This window comes from Macadamia integrifolia, unplaced genomic scaffold (genome assembly GCF_013358625.1).
Source record: "Macadamia integrifolia cultivar HAES 741 unplaced genomic scaffold, SCU_Mint_v3 scaffold3441, whole genome shotgun sequence".
Taxonomy (NCBI): domain Eukaryota; kingdom Viridiplantae; phylum Streptophyta; class Magnoliopsida; order Proteales; family Proteaceae; genus Macadamia; species Macadamia integrifolia.
Window position 1 is genome coordinate 1 of NW_024869505.1, and position 15,207 is coordinate 15,207.

The 15,207-nt window shown below is 40.9% G+C and overlaps 2 protein-coding genes across 2 annotated transcripts; one reads left to right on the forward strand and one right to left on the reverse strand.

The window, feature by feature from the left end:
- Positions 1-3,188: 3,188 nt before the first annotated feature.
- LOC122068140 (protein ALP1-like) lies at positions 3,189-7,112 on the forward strand. The gene has a single exon (XM_042632004.1). The coding sequence runs from the start codon at positions 3,431-3,433 to the stop codon at positions 4,781-4,783; it is 1,353 nt and encodes a 450-aa protein (XP_042487938.1). The 5' UTR covers positions 3,189-3,430; the 3' UTR covers positions 4,784-7,112.
- Positions 7,113-8,409: 1,297 nt separating this feature from the next.
- On the reverse strand, positions 8,410-11,218 carry LOC122068139 (diacetyl reductase [(S)-acetoin forming]-like). The gene is made up of 5 exons (XM_042632003.1): positions 9,928-11,218; positions 9,550-9,809; positions 9,363-9,456; positions 9,139-9,250; positions 8,410-8,831 (listed from the first exon to the last, which is right to left on the reverse strand). The coding sequence occupies exons 1-5, from the start codon at positions 10,061-10,063 to the stop codon at positions 8,639-8,641; spliced, it is 795 nt and encodes a 264-aa protein (XP_042487937.1). The 5' UTR covers positions 10,064-11,218; the 3' UTR covers positions 8,410-8,638.
- Between the last annotated feature and the right edge of the window lie 3,989 nt (positions 11,219-15,207).

The window sequence follows — 15,207 nt, forward strand, 5'->3', positions numbered from 1 at the left end:
ATCCTAATACCGCATGCTCTTATATGACAATAGTACGATTGTATAGTGCCTCCGCGTCCCATTCCACGGGCCACCAATGCACTCGTCTCCAAGCCGACTACGGCATCTAGTCTATCAATGCAACATGCACAATGATGTCCACATTCAACATATACATCTCATTCAATTGGCATTTGGAAAGTAAACATAGCACATATGCACATCAATGTGTGGGATGACTAGACTACATAGCATATTCATGATGGCATGACTAGACTAGATATATTTAAATGAATGCCAACCAATGCCTTGAAACAAGGTCAAATGTTCTCTCCCCACTTACCTGTAGCGTACTAGGATTCCCGTTCGGTACGGGTGAGATCCGGTGCGAATCGGGTAGGATTTGGTGAACCTAACATAATTGAGCGGGGTTAGAACTTCACTATTTTAGGATCAAAATTAATGAAATCCGATGACAAAATCGTGTTTAGAACGTCAAAAGAAGGTCACACGCCCGATTTGGGTCCAATCGGACATAAGGATCACCCTCGGGGCCACACGGGTGGGTCAGACAGGTGGGTAGTCTGGCCCACCGGTCCTACCCACCGGTTGGGACCGGCGGGTAGGGGCCCGCCGGTATGGCCCACCGGTTGTACCCGCCGGTTGGGCCAGGGGCCCCTGCTAGGACCGGTGGGTAGGGGCCCGCCGGTTGGGCCCGTCGGTAGGGCCCGTCGGTTGGGCCCGAAGGCCCCCCTGCCTTCTCAAGTGGGTACCCACAGGCGGGTAGGGGCCCACCGGTTGTACCCACCGGTCTTGGCGGGAAACACCCTGTTTCTTCCCAACTTTCTCCATTCTTTGGGGATTCAAATGGGGCTTTTCCCCACCCATTCTTCACACCTTCAAGGTCCTATAGGATAGTTCTAACCTAGATCTAGGTTAGATTCAAGTGATGGGAAACTATCTTACCTTCTTTGCACAAGAACAACCTCAAACCCTCCAAATCACTTCAAACTCACAATGCTTCTTCCACCTTGTCAATGTCTCTTCAAATCCTTCAAGATCAACACATAAATCATCTATTAAACCTTAGATTCATCATTTCAAAGGGGATCTACAAGATCTCAAGAAACCATACTCGAATCAAGGGTTTAAAGCTTGGATATGGTGAATGTTCACAAAACCCAACTTTGCTTACCTCTAACTGTAGATCTAGAGTTGAAGATCACTCTCCCGGCGTCGGAATGGGAGGATCGAGCTTCGGCGCCGCTAAAATCCCTCTTTTCTTCCTCTTCTTCTCTTCCCTTCTTCTTCCCTTTCTTTTCTCTCTCCTCTTTACTATTCTCACCAACGTACGGGTGACATAAATGGAAAGAAAAGAAAACATAAAGCTATATATATAATTCCTAATTAAGTGAATAGTGCACATGGATGGGTCACTCAGGTGGGTGGGTGTACCCACCTGTCCTACCCACCTGAGGGCCAAAACTTGGGATTTTGACCGGGTTCGGGCCTCGGCGCGAACCCCACCCCCGGCATACGATGTAGCATACGTGTATACCTTAAAATACGGCTACAATACCTGCTTTATCCGTACATAGCCTTATGGTAGGTGCATGTACACGGCTTGGGCACTCCCGTCTCTTCTGGCACTGGCTCGGTCTTGTCAGGCCAGCCGGTGTTTAAGGTCGTCCGTGCCATCATAGCCCATAAGGAACCCGCTCTAATTCCCTCTGGCTCGATTTCTGCATGGTTAAACCGGTTCAACCGCTTAATCAGACTGGGTTTAAAAAGTAGGGTATTACAAGAACTGTAGGACCTATTTAAGGTAGGGGTGTCAATCAGTGGGTTCAATTTGGTTTTGGTCGGGTTGAATCGATTTTGGTCTAGGGAGACCAAAACCAATCCGTTAAGGTGTTAAGGAACTTCGGTTTTGGGTCGGTTTCAATTTTGGTCTGGTTGGTTTCGATTTATTTCGATTTTTCAATATCGGGTTAATATCGGTTTAGATCGGTTTATTATTGGTCTTGAACCATAATGAAATCTTACATTCAGAACTTATAGTGACAAGATTTGACCCCCCCCCCAAAAAAAAAAATTTTAAATTTATGAATTAATAATAGTTTGTCATTGGAAGGAAAAAATAACTAATATTGAAAGCAATGGATAACAAATTAATAAGAAGATAACTACTATTAAAATCACAAAATGAACCCTATTATCCAATCATCCATTTAACTATCCAACTAATTTCATATAGTGAACAAGAAAATCAATGGAAGTATTATTACAATTTACAAATCAATTTCGCTATTTATAACCTAATATTCAATGATTTGTAACAATTCTTCTCGTTACAATAAAAAATATTCTCACTAATATTGTGAAAAATGGATAGTCAATTTGCTAATTTATAATCTCATAATCATTTATCCTTTTATCGGTTTCATTCGGTTTAGTTTCGGTTTGGTTATTAGTCGATTTGGTTTGGACCAGTTTTCAGCCAATCTCAACGTACCTCAGTCCAAAATGAATCCAATAAGGATCGGTTGGTTTGGTTCAGGTTTTATTGGTCGATTTCGGTCGGTTTTATCGATTCGGGCTAGGTTTTGACACCCCTAATTTAAGGTGCATGTTTAATCAAATTAATACTTAATAGTTACAATCAAATTAACCCTTAAATTAATAATTTAAGGGTTACGTATAATTACTAAGAAAAAAAATAAAAGTTGATATTTGATTATTTATATCTTAAGGAATATATATATATATTATTTGTATACGTACAAATTATAAACTTATGTGAGTTTTTGGGTGCCCACAACCTTTAAGGAATGGAAACTAGACTGATTCAATATTAAATAGAACCAGATCATAGTTTTTGAATCGTTCAATAAAAGTACCAATTCTAGGATCATCCTGATCAAGGATTTTAAACTCAAAATCAAGAGTCAAATCGATCCCAACTGATTATGAGGAAATTAGATAGAAATCAATTTCCAAAACCCTAGTATCGGCTACTCAGATCTGAAAACCCAATGATCCAGTCTCAAAACCCTTGGAATGTCCATAATCGAGATCGGTCATGGCCGCGTCGACCGATCTGATTCCAAGTTTCGAAATAGTGGTCCCGAATCCCGATTACCCACATCCATCCATCCGCTACTCCACTCAACAAGAAGCTGCACTGCCCACAGATATTTTATTTTTGGCATGTGTAGAGAAACTTCCCTACGCGGTGCCGTGAAAGGGCATTCTATGTAGAAGCCCCGTGAAGAACCGCCGCTTCACCGTGGTTTACAACGAAGACGACCTTCAACTTCAACCATCTCTCTCTCTCTCTCTGTGCAACTCCGATCTCCAATGGTGGAGTCACTGTTCGTTTATTTCTCCCCAAGGAGTTGACTCAGGGAGAAACAGAGAGGTAGGGGGTTTGCTTAGAGAGAGGGGCACGATGGATCCATCGTTCCTGCTGATGCTATCAAACCTTCTCCACCTCCACAACCATCTGGATCCCACCTCATCCCTCCTGTCGGACTCCTACGCCCCAAGCAGCAGCACCACCACGTCCCCATCTGCAACTCTCTCATCTTCCTCCGTTGCCCCTCTCCTCTTCTTCACCATCGCTTCCGTCCTCTCCTACGCCGCATCCCTCAGCTCCTCCTCCTCATCTTCCCCCTCTTCCTCCTCCAACAACAACAACCAAAACAATGACGACTCCATCGACCACAGTGTCTCCGCCTTTCGCGCCCTCACCAGCCAGCACATATGGAAAATGGACGCACCCGTGCGCGACGCCCAGTGGCGCTCCTCCTACGGCCTCTCCTACCCAGTCTTCAACACTGTCGTTGACAAGCTTAAGCCCCACATCCTTCAATCCAATCTATCCCTCCCTGCCGACTACGCCGTCGCCATGGTCCTTTCCCGCCTTGCCCACGGCTACTCCGCCAAAACCCTAGCAGCCCGCTACTCCCTCGAGCCCTACCTCGTCTCCAAGATCACCAACATGATCACCCGTCTCCTCGCTACCAAACTCTACCCTGAGTTCATCAAGATTCCCGTCAGCCGCCGCCGCCTCCACGAAACCACCCAGGCCTTTGAGGAACTCACCTCCCTCCCCAACATGTGCGGTGCCATCGACGGCAGCCCCATCAAGCTTCTCCGCCTCCCACCTGATCAGGAGCTCCATGGCCACCCTTCCGCCTACCGGTGTCGCCAGGGCTACCCTGCCGTGCTTCTCCAGGTCGTCGCAGACCATAAAAAGATCTTCTGGGACGTCTGCGTCAAGGCCCCTGGTGGCACCGACGATGCCGCGCATTTCAGGGAAAGCCTCTTGTATAACAGGCTTACTTCTGCGGATATCGTTTGGGATAAGGTCATCAATGTCCGTGGCCACCACATAAGACCTTACATTGTTGGGGACTGGTGCTATCCCCTACTATCCTTCCTGCTCACGCCCTTCTCTTGGAATGGTACCGGCACGCCGGCTCAGAACTCATTCGATGCTGCCCTTATGAGGGGAAGGTCCGTGGTGTTGGACGCTATTGGGCTGCTCAAGGGCAGGTGGCGTATTCTGCAGAATTTGAATGTAGGACTTAACCACGCTCCTCAGACCATTGTTGCTTGCTGTGTTTTGCATAATTTGTGTCAGATTGCGAGGGAGCCCGAGCCGCCAATGTGGAAAGACCCGGAGGAGAGTGGGCCTCCCGCTAGGGCTCTTGAGGGTGAGAAATCCTTTTACTGTTTTGGAGAAAGCTTGAGACAAGCATTGGCAGAGGACCTAAGGCAACGGCTTTCATCGAGGTAAGGCTTAACAGGTTTGGGTGCGGGAAGGATGCTCTCAAGTCTCAACATAACGATCCTTCTCTATGGAAACTTGCTTTTTACTCCTGACTGATTTTGTCTGACCACCGTGCTTCTTGTATCTGCACTTAGGTTAGTTTATGTAGATATAGAAAGACATTCCTGTTGTAATGAATCTTTCATTTTGTCGCCTGCTAATGGCAATTAGCAAATGTGGGAGAAAAGGAAGAAAAAGGGGGGGGGGGGGGGGGGGACTGGACTTCTTTTAACTGGGTTTGACGACTGGTATTGCTTACTCACGCATTGTTCAGCAGACTTCATCAATGAATGCTCTTGAGTTCATCCAATTTTCTGGGAGGATATTTTGTCTTTACTTTTTTCTTTCATTTTAATGCAAAATGGACTTGGTGATGGATTCAATTCCCTATTATGTGATTGTATCATTTCAGGACAGTCCATATAATCTTGGCCTCTTTAGATGGATTTGATCATGTGGATCATGACTTTATAGGATGTGTGAGGAGAAACATTGTGCCCTGCTAATTTCATTCTTCCCTTGGAAGTTCAAGATTGCTGTTGAAGAACTTTGACCAAATGCACTATTCCATTACTGTAGCCATTCCCCTTTTGCCTATTGCTTTCTGTTACTGCATTGCCATCCTCACTTTCTGTTTGCAGTGTGAGTGGATATATCATTGCAAGTCCTTAGAGAACAGGGTTTGCAACCTTAGTCCTTCTTGCTGCTCCTGATATATGCACGTTGTAACTGGTCTTTTGTTCTTTGTGGAGGTTGTTATGGTGAAAATTCCATTTTTTGTAAGTTTTCCAGGATGGGAATCCCTATCCCTGTGGAAAGTTGGATTTTATGTTGTGGTTAAACTCCACAATGCTTATCCTGCTCAATGTGCTGCTTGACAGTGAGTATGGATATGAGATTCCTGATCATGTTGAACATCAAGTGTCTGGCATATATGGTGGTGATGTGAAGGCTAATATGGCATTTCAGATCTATTTTTGAAAATTTTTCTAGCTAGATTTGGGGAGGATACTATCTGTATGGTGGTTATGTGAAGGCTAATATGGCATTTTTATTGAAATTTTTTCCTTACTGGATTTTCTGATTCATTGCTCAAGTGAGTAATTAGATTCAGGCAATGCTGTGTAACATATGCAGACTTGAGTTGATTTCATTCTTTTACCCCAAAGAAAAAGTTGATTTCATTCTTTATAGAAAGACCATAATTTTTATGTGATGTACTTTAAGTTCAATGTAGCAACTGTTACCAAGAAGGCTTGTCTGGCAGGTATATCATCTTTTCCTTGAGAACATCTTGATGTGGAGTCAAATTTTCTGTTTATTAGTAATTCAGATGGACTCCTGCAGATGGCATTACTGCTGTAGTGGAGAAGAATTTAGGATTATTTCAGATGGACTAGAAGACCTACTTTGCGGTGTCAATGAATTGAGGATAATTTACCGACTGTGTTGATAGCCACCTTGACAATTATAGTATGTTAACTTGTAAGTCAGCTTCAGAAGAGAGGTACCTCCCATAGTTTGAGGCCTTGAGCTCCGAGGACCTAAGTGCGAACCTGATAAGTTGGGCAGGTTGAGGCGGGAGTGGCAACTCCATCAACCTATGTTCTACCTGCTGAAATATCAATGCATTGATTGGAGGTGTTGCAGACCCATTGGTGCTGGTTTGCTAGACATCCCAGCTAATGTGTTAATTAAATAAAACAGGTTTTGGAAATTAATGGTAGAATGTGAAGAATTCTAGTGGCAGGAGGAAAGGAGATCAAGGTCATGGTGGAAGGTAACTGGTTTATGCTGGGAAGAGCAAGGTGAGATGTATTAGGAAATGAGGAGGAAGCACTGATGGATGGAAGGATGTGGAGTTGCTCGTGAGTTCTATGAGACACTTCTATTAATTCTGCCAGATTAACAGGGACCAAGGTGCCAATATTTGCCGGTGACAAGTATGAGCTGACTGACTCGCCTGCCTAACCACTCTATTTACTCTGCTTGCCATTACAACAATGGGAAGGAGTCAGCCTCAGCAGAGACTGCTGACTGATAGTTAGGTCCATGAAGGGAAAGACCGAGAGTGTCCTGGAAAGCAACGGTGGTAAACCTGTTCTCCAAGTCCAGAAGGTAAAAAACAGCTAGTATGTAACTAAGGTTATCAATTTTGTTGCCAAAGACCTGGCAAGCAACTGTTTGTGTTTGAAGGCTTATCTACTCAAACACAGTCTATCAGGTTAGCAGAGTTGAAAACACCATTGGATTCCTAGTATTGTTATCCAGTATAATATATGGAATTGTGTATCAAGGTTCTTCTTTTTTTTTTCTTTTTTCTTTTTTTCCCTGGGGGGTGGGGTGGGGGGTTAAAGAACATGATCAATGATTAGTTTAGGATCCCAACGCTATTCTTTGAAACTTTTGTCTCAAGAGTCGATGAGTTTGGTTTTCTAGCTTTGCATGGCGTACCAAGGCAAAAACATCCTCTGTAGTGAGTGCGGTGGTGCAGTGAGCATCAAATGGCCAAGAGGATCTCGGAGCACATGTCTAGATGCTCTCAGCCATTTGATGTTCACTGTATTGCCACACTCACCGGAGAGAATAATCACTTACCTCTCTCTCTCTCTCTCTCTCTCTCTCTCTCTCTCTTTCTTATGTGTGTGTGTGTGGGATGTTAATCTTATGCAATAATTCCCGAGTGAAAATACATATTAACGCCGAGCTTCAGCTAAGGATGCTATTTTAAGCTGGCCATATTAAAGTCAGTAGCTGTTCCTGTGTAATGCTCATATTTGTTTTGGGCCTTGCTGAAACATACTCTCAATTGAAGAGGTAATCTATGTTTGATTAATATTAAATTCTGTGACTGTTTTTTTGGCCACTAAATTCTGTGACTTGAACTAGAATATGCATATTTAATCTGGATAGCAGCAGATAACAGGTCCTTTGGATTGTCGAAGTTAATATCCTTGTCCCAATGGAAATGTGTACCCGGCAATGTATTTTAGCCACGAACATTGACTTTGTTAAGGGGGAAGAAGGGGATTTTATTATATTATATTATTTATTTTTATTTTATTGATGTAGTGCTTATGGTTGAACTTGCCACTTGATAAGATGTCACCGAGTGGCTTTTGATGCATCTCACAGAGTGTAGTGCTTCCCTCTTCTTTTGAAGTCATTGCAGATAAAGGTAAGGAACTAATTAGGAAAGTCTTTAATCCATCTCACACTACTTTTGCTGATTTGAAGTTTTTAATCCGGACTTGGGAGTCTTCTTTAGTGTGGGTTGTTATGCTAGTGAGTGTCACCATTTTAACTGTAAATAAAGTTTGTAATAGCTCAATTCACTACAGCTCAATATCGGTCCCACCATATGTTCTAACATGAAGCTCATCACAAGCCACACCGGAATTAGCTCTCCTCAAGGTATTCAAGGACAGTGATCAGATTATGTAATCTCTGGTCTTTTGTCTATTATGAATGTCATCATTCTATTTTTATCGCCCAAGATTTGATAGCTTAAATTGATAAATTAAGAAGTGGCATGAACATCTAAGATCTAACCATCAAGAAAAGAAAAATAAAAAAAGGCTAAAACAAAAGATGGTATCATACATCATTATTCCATTTTTTGGACATTAGGTTGCGAGTACATATTACAGGACTATACACCACTCAGAACCACTGTATTAGACAATGTACCCGAGACCGGTCGATTTCGAAGGATGTCGCAGGCTGCTTGAGGAAGTAACTACTGACTATCATAGAACAATTAAGAGGTGATTAACAGGAACAGAATATAAGAAGAGGGTGGGTGAAATCAAATGTGAGAATTCAGAAATATCTATGGGTGGGAGATCGAATATCAATCTCCTGGGTCCAACCGGATGGGTCTTGGATATGCAAATACCAGTAGGTCTGAGCCAATGCATCCGGATCCATCGACTCCTCCCCTCCTCCACTTTGTTGCTGTTGCTGTTGCTTCTGATGCTGCGATGATCTCTGTGATGTCGAAACTGATGCCCATCTGCGTCCACCCATTTTCATTTTGTCAGTGAACCTTCATCTACTAAAATTAGTAACTACACCCATGATCATTGATTTAAGGAAACCATATCGGATTTGTTGAACATGACAGTGTCTCCTGGCTATCAAACCCCCCTTCCCCTCTTCTCAATTTCTATATTGTGCCATCTAAAAAAATGGACACTTTTCTGTCCCATGCGCCGTAGACATGGCCATGTGATGACCATCATACTCTTCTTAGGGGCACGCAGACAGAAGATACTTGCCTCCCAAAAAAATATTAAGGGTGGGGATTAAAGAAAACTAACTTAGGTGTGCCAACGATGCCGTCGATGATAATGTGAGCGACGTGGATGCCCAAAGGTTGGAACTCTTTGGCCAGGCATTGCGACAGTCCCCTTAGTGCGAATTTTCCAGAGCCTGTGAAATTGAAAGTATAATTTTTCTTTTCTATATATTTCATGACAACCAAACATTGCCTACGAAAAAGACAAGAAACTGAACAGTGGACAGCACGTCAGCACGTACGTACTCTGATCAGAGAAACCAGGAATGCCATTGAGGGAAGCAGAGCAGCCTGTGAAGAGAATGGTCCCTTTCCTTCTATCCACCATGCCCGGAAGAACCTATTGAAGAAAGAACAAAAACAAAAAAGTCTGAAACAGCTCGGGCCCATTTATTGACCAAAGCGGAAGTATTTGGAAAATCAAAAGGGTAACCTGCTGAGCGCAGTGGAAAGCGCCGACGGTGGAGACATTGATTGACTTCTGGAATGCATCGACGTTGATGTCGGCGATGCTGGTGGGTTGCCATGAGACTGGCTGGTATGCGTTGTAGACCAGAACCTCCACGAACCCAAGGAACAGAACCCCTTCGAATCCCTCTCTCACGCTCCGAGAGTCGGAGCAGTCGATGCGGATTGCGAATACCTGCGCTTTCTCTTCTCTAGCAATCTCGTCTGCGTATCTTGAGAGTCTTCCTACAGTAATTATATATATATAAAGATTTTCATAATTGGGTTTCAAGAATGAAAAACGAAATTTCAATTCTATTTTTAGTTTTAATTTCAAAGAAGATGTCAGATTAGCAAGGATGACCAAGGTCACGAGAGAGAATGGCAACGGTGTAGCCTTCGTGGACAAACTTGCGGGCGATAGAGCGGCCAAGCTTTGGTCCAATGCCTACGATGGCTGCGACGCCTCTAGCAGAGACGGCACTCCCCATGTTTCTCATCTTAGCAGGAACTCAGCATGGACGTACCGAACCAGAGGATCTCGAAGAATAAGGAAATACTATATGGAATATCTAAAGATCCCTATTCCTCCTATCTCCTCCCTCGTCCCTCCTCGGCTGTGTCTGTGTCTGCGTCTGCGTCGACCACCATGAGCTTATGCACTGCGTTTGTGTGAGATTGAGAGAGGAAGAGGCTTCTCAGTCCACTTGGATGCCAACGTGTTGTCCCTTATATGGTGTCGTTTCTTACTGTAGCTGTTATCCGAAAGTGGAAAACTTTTGGCTACTACCTGGTTGCAGCCAAGTACTTGCAACTAGCGAAATGGAATAATTCATAAATACTCTTTTATAGGTTTTAGTATTTTTAAAAATATCTTTTAATGTTCTGTTTTGCATAAAAAGAAATTTAAGTGACAAGTTAATCAATACCCCTACGGCTTACCTGTGGAGTTTAGATGCAACCTTTGTGCTAACCAAAGAAATGAAATCTTAAAGAGTATTTTAGAAAATATTAAAACCTAGAAGGTATTTGTAAACCTAGAGAGAAGTGAATTATTTTATTTTTTTCCCTTCTATAATAGGATTGGGAAAATAAGGTCATGAAAGTTTATAATTCAACCAGTTGATATCCCACCAAAACTAAGACCAAATATCTTTTTGTACCGCGAACTAACTTAATTATAGACTAGCACTAAAAACCAAGAAGAATTGCTTTAGTGGTAGAATAGCCTTTTGAGGTTTATTTACTTAATTTTTTTTTATACTGATGTTGTGCTCAACCTGTGTGATTGTAAGAACAAAACAAATTTGAAGAGCCAAACTAGAGTAATAGCCTACTATGTCCAAGAACATGGAGCTTGCATACAGTCCAATAACCATTGTAACTTATAAAATTAAAGTGCACATGAAGCTAGGCATGGAAGAAGAAATTGTTGACATCGACCATGGGATGGTGATCATATTGTTGGCTACAATGTGCCTAACTGCCGGTTATTTGATCATCCATGTAGGTCAAAGAACGATGGTCATATAATAGTTTCTAATTAATGATCATTAAAAAAAAAATGCAAGAAGCTTCCATTACAGCAAGGTCTAGGAGGGACAAATGTACACAACCTTACCCTCTGCTTCGCCGGAGAGGCTGTTTTAAAGTTTTGAACCTATGACCAACATATTACAATTGTGCAACGTAACCATTAATTGATCATGATTAATGATCATAAAGGACCCTTTTTATCCCCCACCTCCCCCCCCCCCGGGGGCGTCAAGGAAGAGGAGTTTCTTATGGAAGTAGTGGTGGATTTAGGCACAATGAGCAATAATGCTCTGGAAAATATGTTACTAGTAGGTATCAGAATAGTTAAACCCACCAATGCCAATACTAGTAGGATCTTTCAATCTAAAATTAACAATTTATCTAAATCATAACTATCCAGTAACTTCAACTGATATGTGCTCTTCTAGTTCCATTTAGAGTCCTTACAATTAAAATATATTTTTGTCGTGCAATTTCCATCTCATATATATTTTGAGCGATGTGAGGGTGATTTCATTTTCAACAATAATTAATAGTCCACTTCAAGCCTTCTTGTATTGATCTTTGATCAGACCCAAAAACTTTTTGAGACAAGGAAACTAATGGAGATGGAGATGGAGATGTAGAGGTGGCATGATATGACCAATCTCATTGTGAAATGTGAATGCCTTTCATATAATTTCAATCCAGCCATGTTATAGTATCCCTTCATCATCAATGCTTGGTCTCATATCCACAAACTAAAATACTATATGTTCGATCTTACAAATGACCAAGATGGATGGACCTGTCACACCCTGTTCCTATTAGGATACGTCTTATTTACACTGCTGGTATCCTAGCGAGAGCAAAGTGTTACAGAACCTGAATTTAATGTCATCACCTATATATAAGGTGATACCACATTTCTTTGCTGGCCAGGCCAAAAGTGGTTCTACTGTGGACCTTCTGTTAAATGAGGGTTGTATAGGTTGGAGTGTGTATGGTCATTTTCACTACATTCTGCCTATACTTCTTCCATCAAGTGGACCCAAATCCTGAGATATTTTCTCAAGCTCAATTACTGAATGAGAAAGACAGAAGGAGGGGTTTGCCTTGAACACCATTTTTCAAGTTGTATGGGTCTACCATGGGAGTTCTGTGGCTGAGTTTAGATGCAAGGTAGATGATGGGTTGCAGCCGTTAATGACTTCACATGCATGGCTTTCTTACCACTGGTGTAATTCGACGCTAATGATATCTCGTTGATGTGGTGGTGTTAACTGAGGATATTGTTGAGGTTCCATGCAAAGCAATAAATCTTATAATAGATATGAATAAACGATGTGAAAGCTTATAGGTATTTGGACACCCTCTCTTTAATGGTCAACTTTAATAGATTAGTTCTACCCAAGTCCCAACAAATATTGGATTTAGATCTTATCTCGTTGGGAGTGGCTAAAGAGGGACCGACAAGACTCAAAACAAGAGAGAGAAATCAGGGTCTGAAATCTAAAAATATCTTCCCAACTTTAAGTCTACAGTGAAGAAGAAAGATTATGTGTATGATTAGCCATCATTGTCAATCTCCAAAAAGGGAAAAGGAAAATAAAAATATGCAAAAGAGCATTAATGGATAGGATTCACATTTTGGAGCAGTGAAATCTTTTGAAGATTTGCCAACCAAATAAGTACAAGGATCGTTGTTGTCAATGTTGTTTTGTTTGTTATTTCTGAATTCTAACTGTTCAAGTTGATACAGAAAGTTGTGATATTTCAACTTAATCCTAATTAATATATAGTTTTCATCTTATACTAAACCTACTGATCTCTCCACAGCTTCTTCTTAGTTTGGTAGTTCACAAGAAGATGATAAGAAAAATCCAAAAGACACTTTCACAACGACATTGATGGGAGTCAAACCAACGCCATTAATTTCCTTTCCTTTTCTATCATTGTCCCCCCTCCCCCCGCACATCCTTGGGAGTGGCTAAAGAGGGACCGACAAGACACAAAACAAGAGAGAGAAATCAGGGTCTGAAATCTAAAAATATCTTCCCAACTTTAAGTCTACAGTGAAAAAGAAAGATTATGTGTATGATTAGCCATCATTGTCAATTTCCAAAAAGGGAAAAGGAAAAGAAAAGTATGCAAAGAGCATTAATGGATAGGATTCACATTTTGGAGTAGTGGAATCTTTTAAAGATTTGCCAACCAAATAAGTACAAGGATCGTTGTTGTCAATGTTGTTTTGTTTGTTATTTCTGAATTCTAACTGTTCAAGTTGATACAGAAAGTTGTGATATTTCAAGTTAATCCTAATTAATATATAGGTTTCATCTTATACTAAACCTACTGATCTCTCCACAGCTTCTTCTTAGTTTGGTAGTTCACAAGAAGATGATAAGAAAAATCCAGAAGACACTTTCACAACGACATTGATGGGAGTCAAACCGACGCCATTAATTTCCTTCCCTTTTCTGTCATTGTCCCCCCCCCGGCACATCATTGGGAGTGGCTAAAGAGGGACCGACAAGACACAAAACAAGAGAGAGAAATCAGGGTCTGAAATCTAAAAATATCTTCCCAAATTTAAGTCTACAGTGAAGAAGAAAGATTATGTGTATGATTAGCCATCATTGTCAATTTTCAAAAAGGGAAAAGGAAAAGAAAAGTATGCAAAAGAGCATTAATGGATAGGATTCACATTTTGGAGCATTAGAATCTTTTGAAGATTTGCCAACCAAATAAGTACAAGGATCGTTGTTGTCAATGTTGTTTTGTTTGTTATTTCTGAATTCTAATTGTTCAAGTTGATACAGAAAGTTGTGATATTTCAAGTTAATCCTAATTAATATATAGGTTTCATCTTATACTACACCTACTGATCTCTCCACAGCTTCTTCTTAGTTTGGTAGTTCACAAGAAGATGATAAGAAAAATCCAGAAGACACTTTCTGTTTTTGATTTAAAATGTAATCGCAAGCGTACGGATCAGTGTAGCTATGGGACGAACACAGGGAGAGCAGCCACTTTATTTTTTTATTTCTTTTAATAATGCGAAAGTAAACCGATTAATGGTTGTGATCTAATTCTAATTACCGTCCTAAACATATGTATCTAAAATAACGTCCTAACCATTCGTCATCTAAGAATTTAAAGATGCAAGCCACGCAATTAAAATTAAATAAATAAATAACTGAAAATAAATAACCGATGTAATTTTAAAAAAATAATAACAAATAAATAAATAAAGGAAAAAAATACCGAAATAAAAATAAAGTAAAAGAAAGGGGAAAAAGCTAGAGAGAGACTCACAAGCAGGTTTCTCTACTTAGCCCGAGGGATGCATCATAATATGAGCTTCCCTACTTGACCAAAGAGTCACTCTTACAAGGGTTACTCTACTTGGCTTTGGGGAAAGGGAGACAATTAAAATAAAAGCAATAAATTTATGGTTCTATGGCTAGGAGGGGCAAAGCCAACACATACACTAGCCATGAACCTTGGGGGAAAGGGATAGCAATAATATAACGACTGAAATTAAAATCCTAAATTAAGAAAGAAAGGGTAGTCAGAAGAGGGAATGAGAGGGGGGGAGAGAAGACTACTAAAGGAGCTACTTACTTGAACTTCAACCCTTGAACTGAAAAATTGATCGATTTGAGATACTACCAATACTAAAAACTAGATCTGGAATAAATCAAATCTGAAATTTTTAGTACTAGAGAAAACAAATCTTGAAAAAAAATTGCTCCACGGCTTGTGATCTTGTCACCTAGATCTAAGCCTAGAACTATAACTTAAAAAATTACAACTCAATTGCATAAGTCATAAACATAAAAGGGCTGAATAAAAATAAAAAGGTGCTTGCATTAATTGAAATAATAAAAAAAAAAATCTATTACAAAAGTGATTAAAGAAAAGATAAAGAAAAACTAAAACTAAAGAGAGAGCAAGAGAAAGAGAGAGCAACTAAAAAAACTAGAAGAAGAATGAATTGTCTCCCCTTCTCTAACATGAGTTGTATTTATAGAGAATGGGGAGGTAGGGTAACAAATTTCTCTTTCCTAAAAGGGAGAAACCCACAATTGATTGTGAGATCTTTTGAGACCAAAAGTGCTAAGGT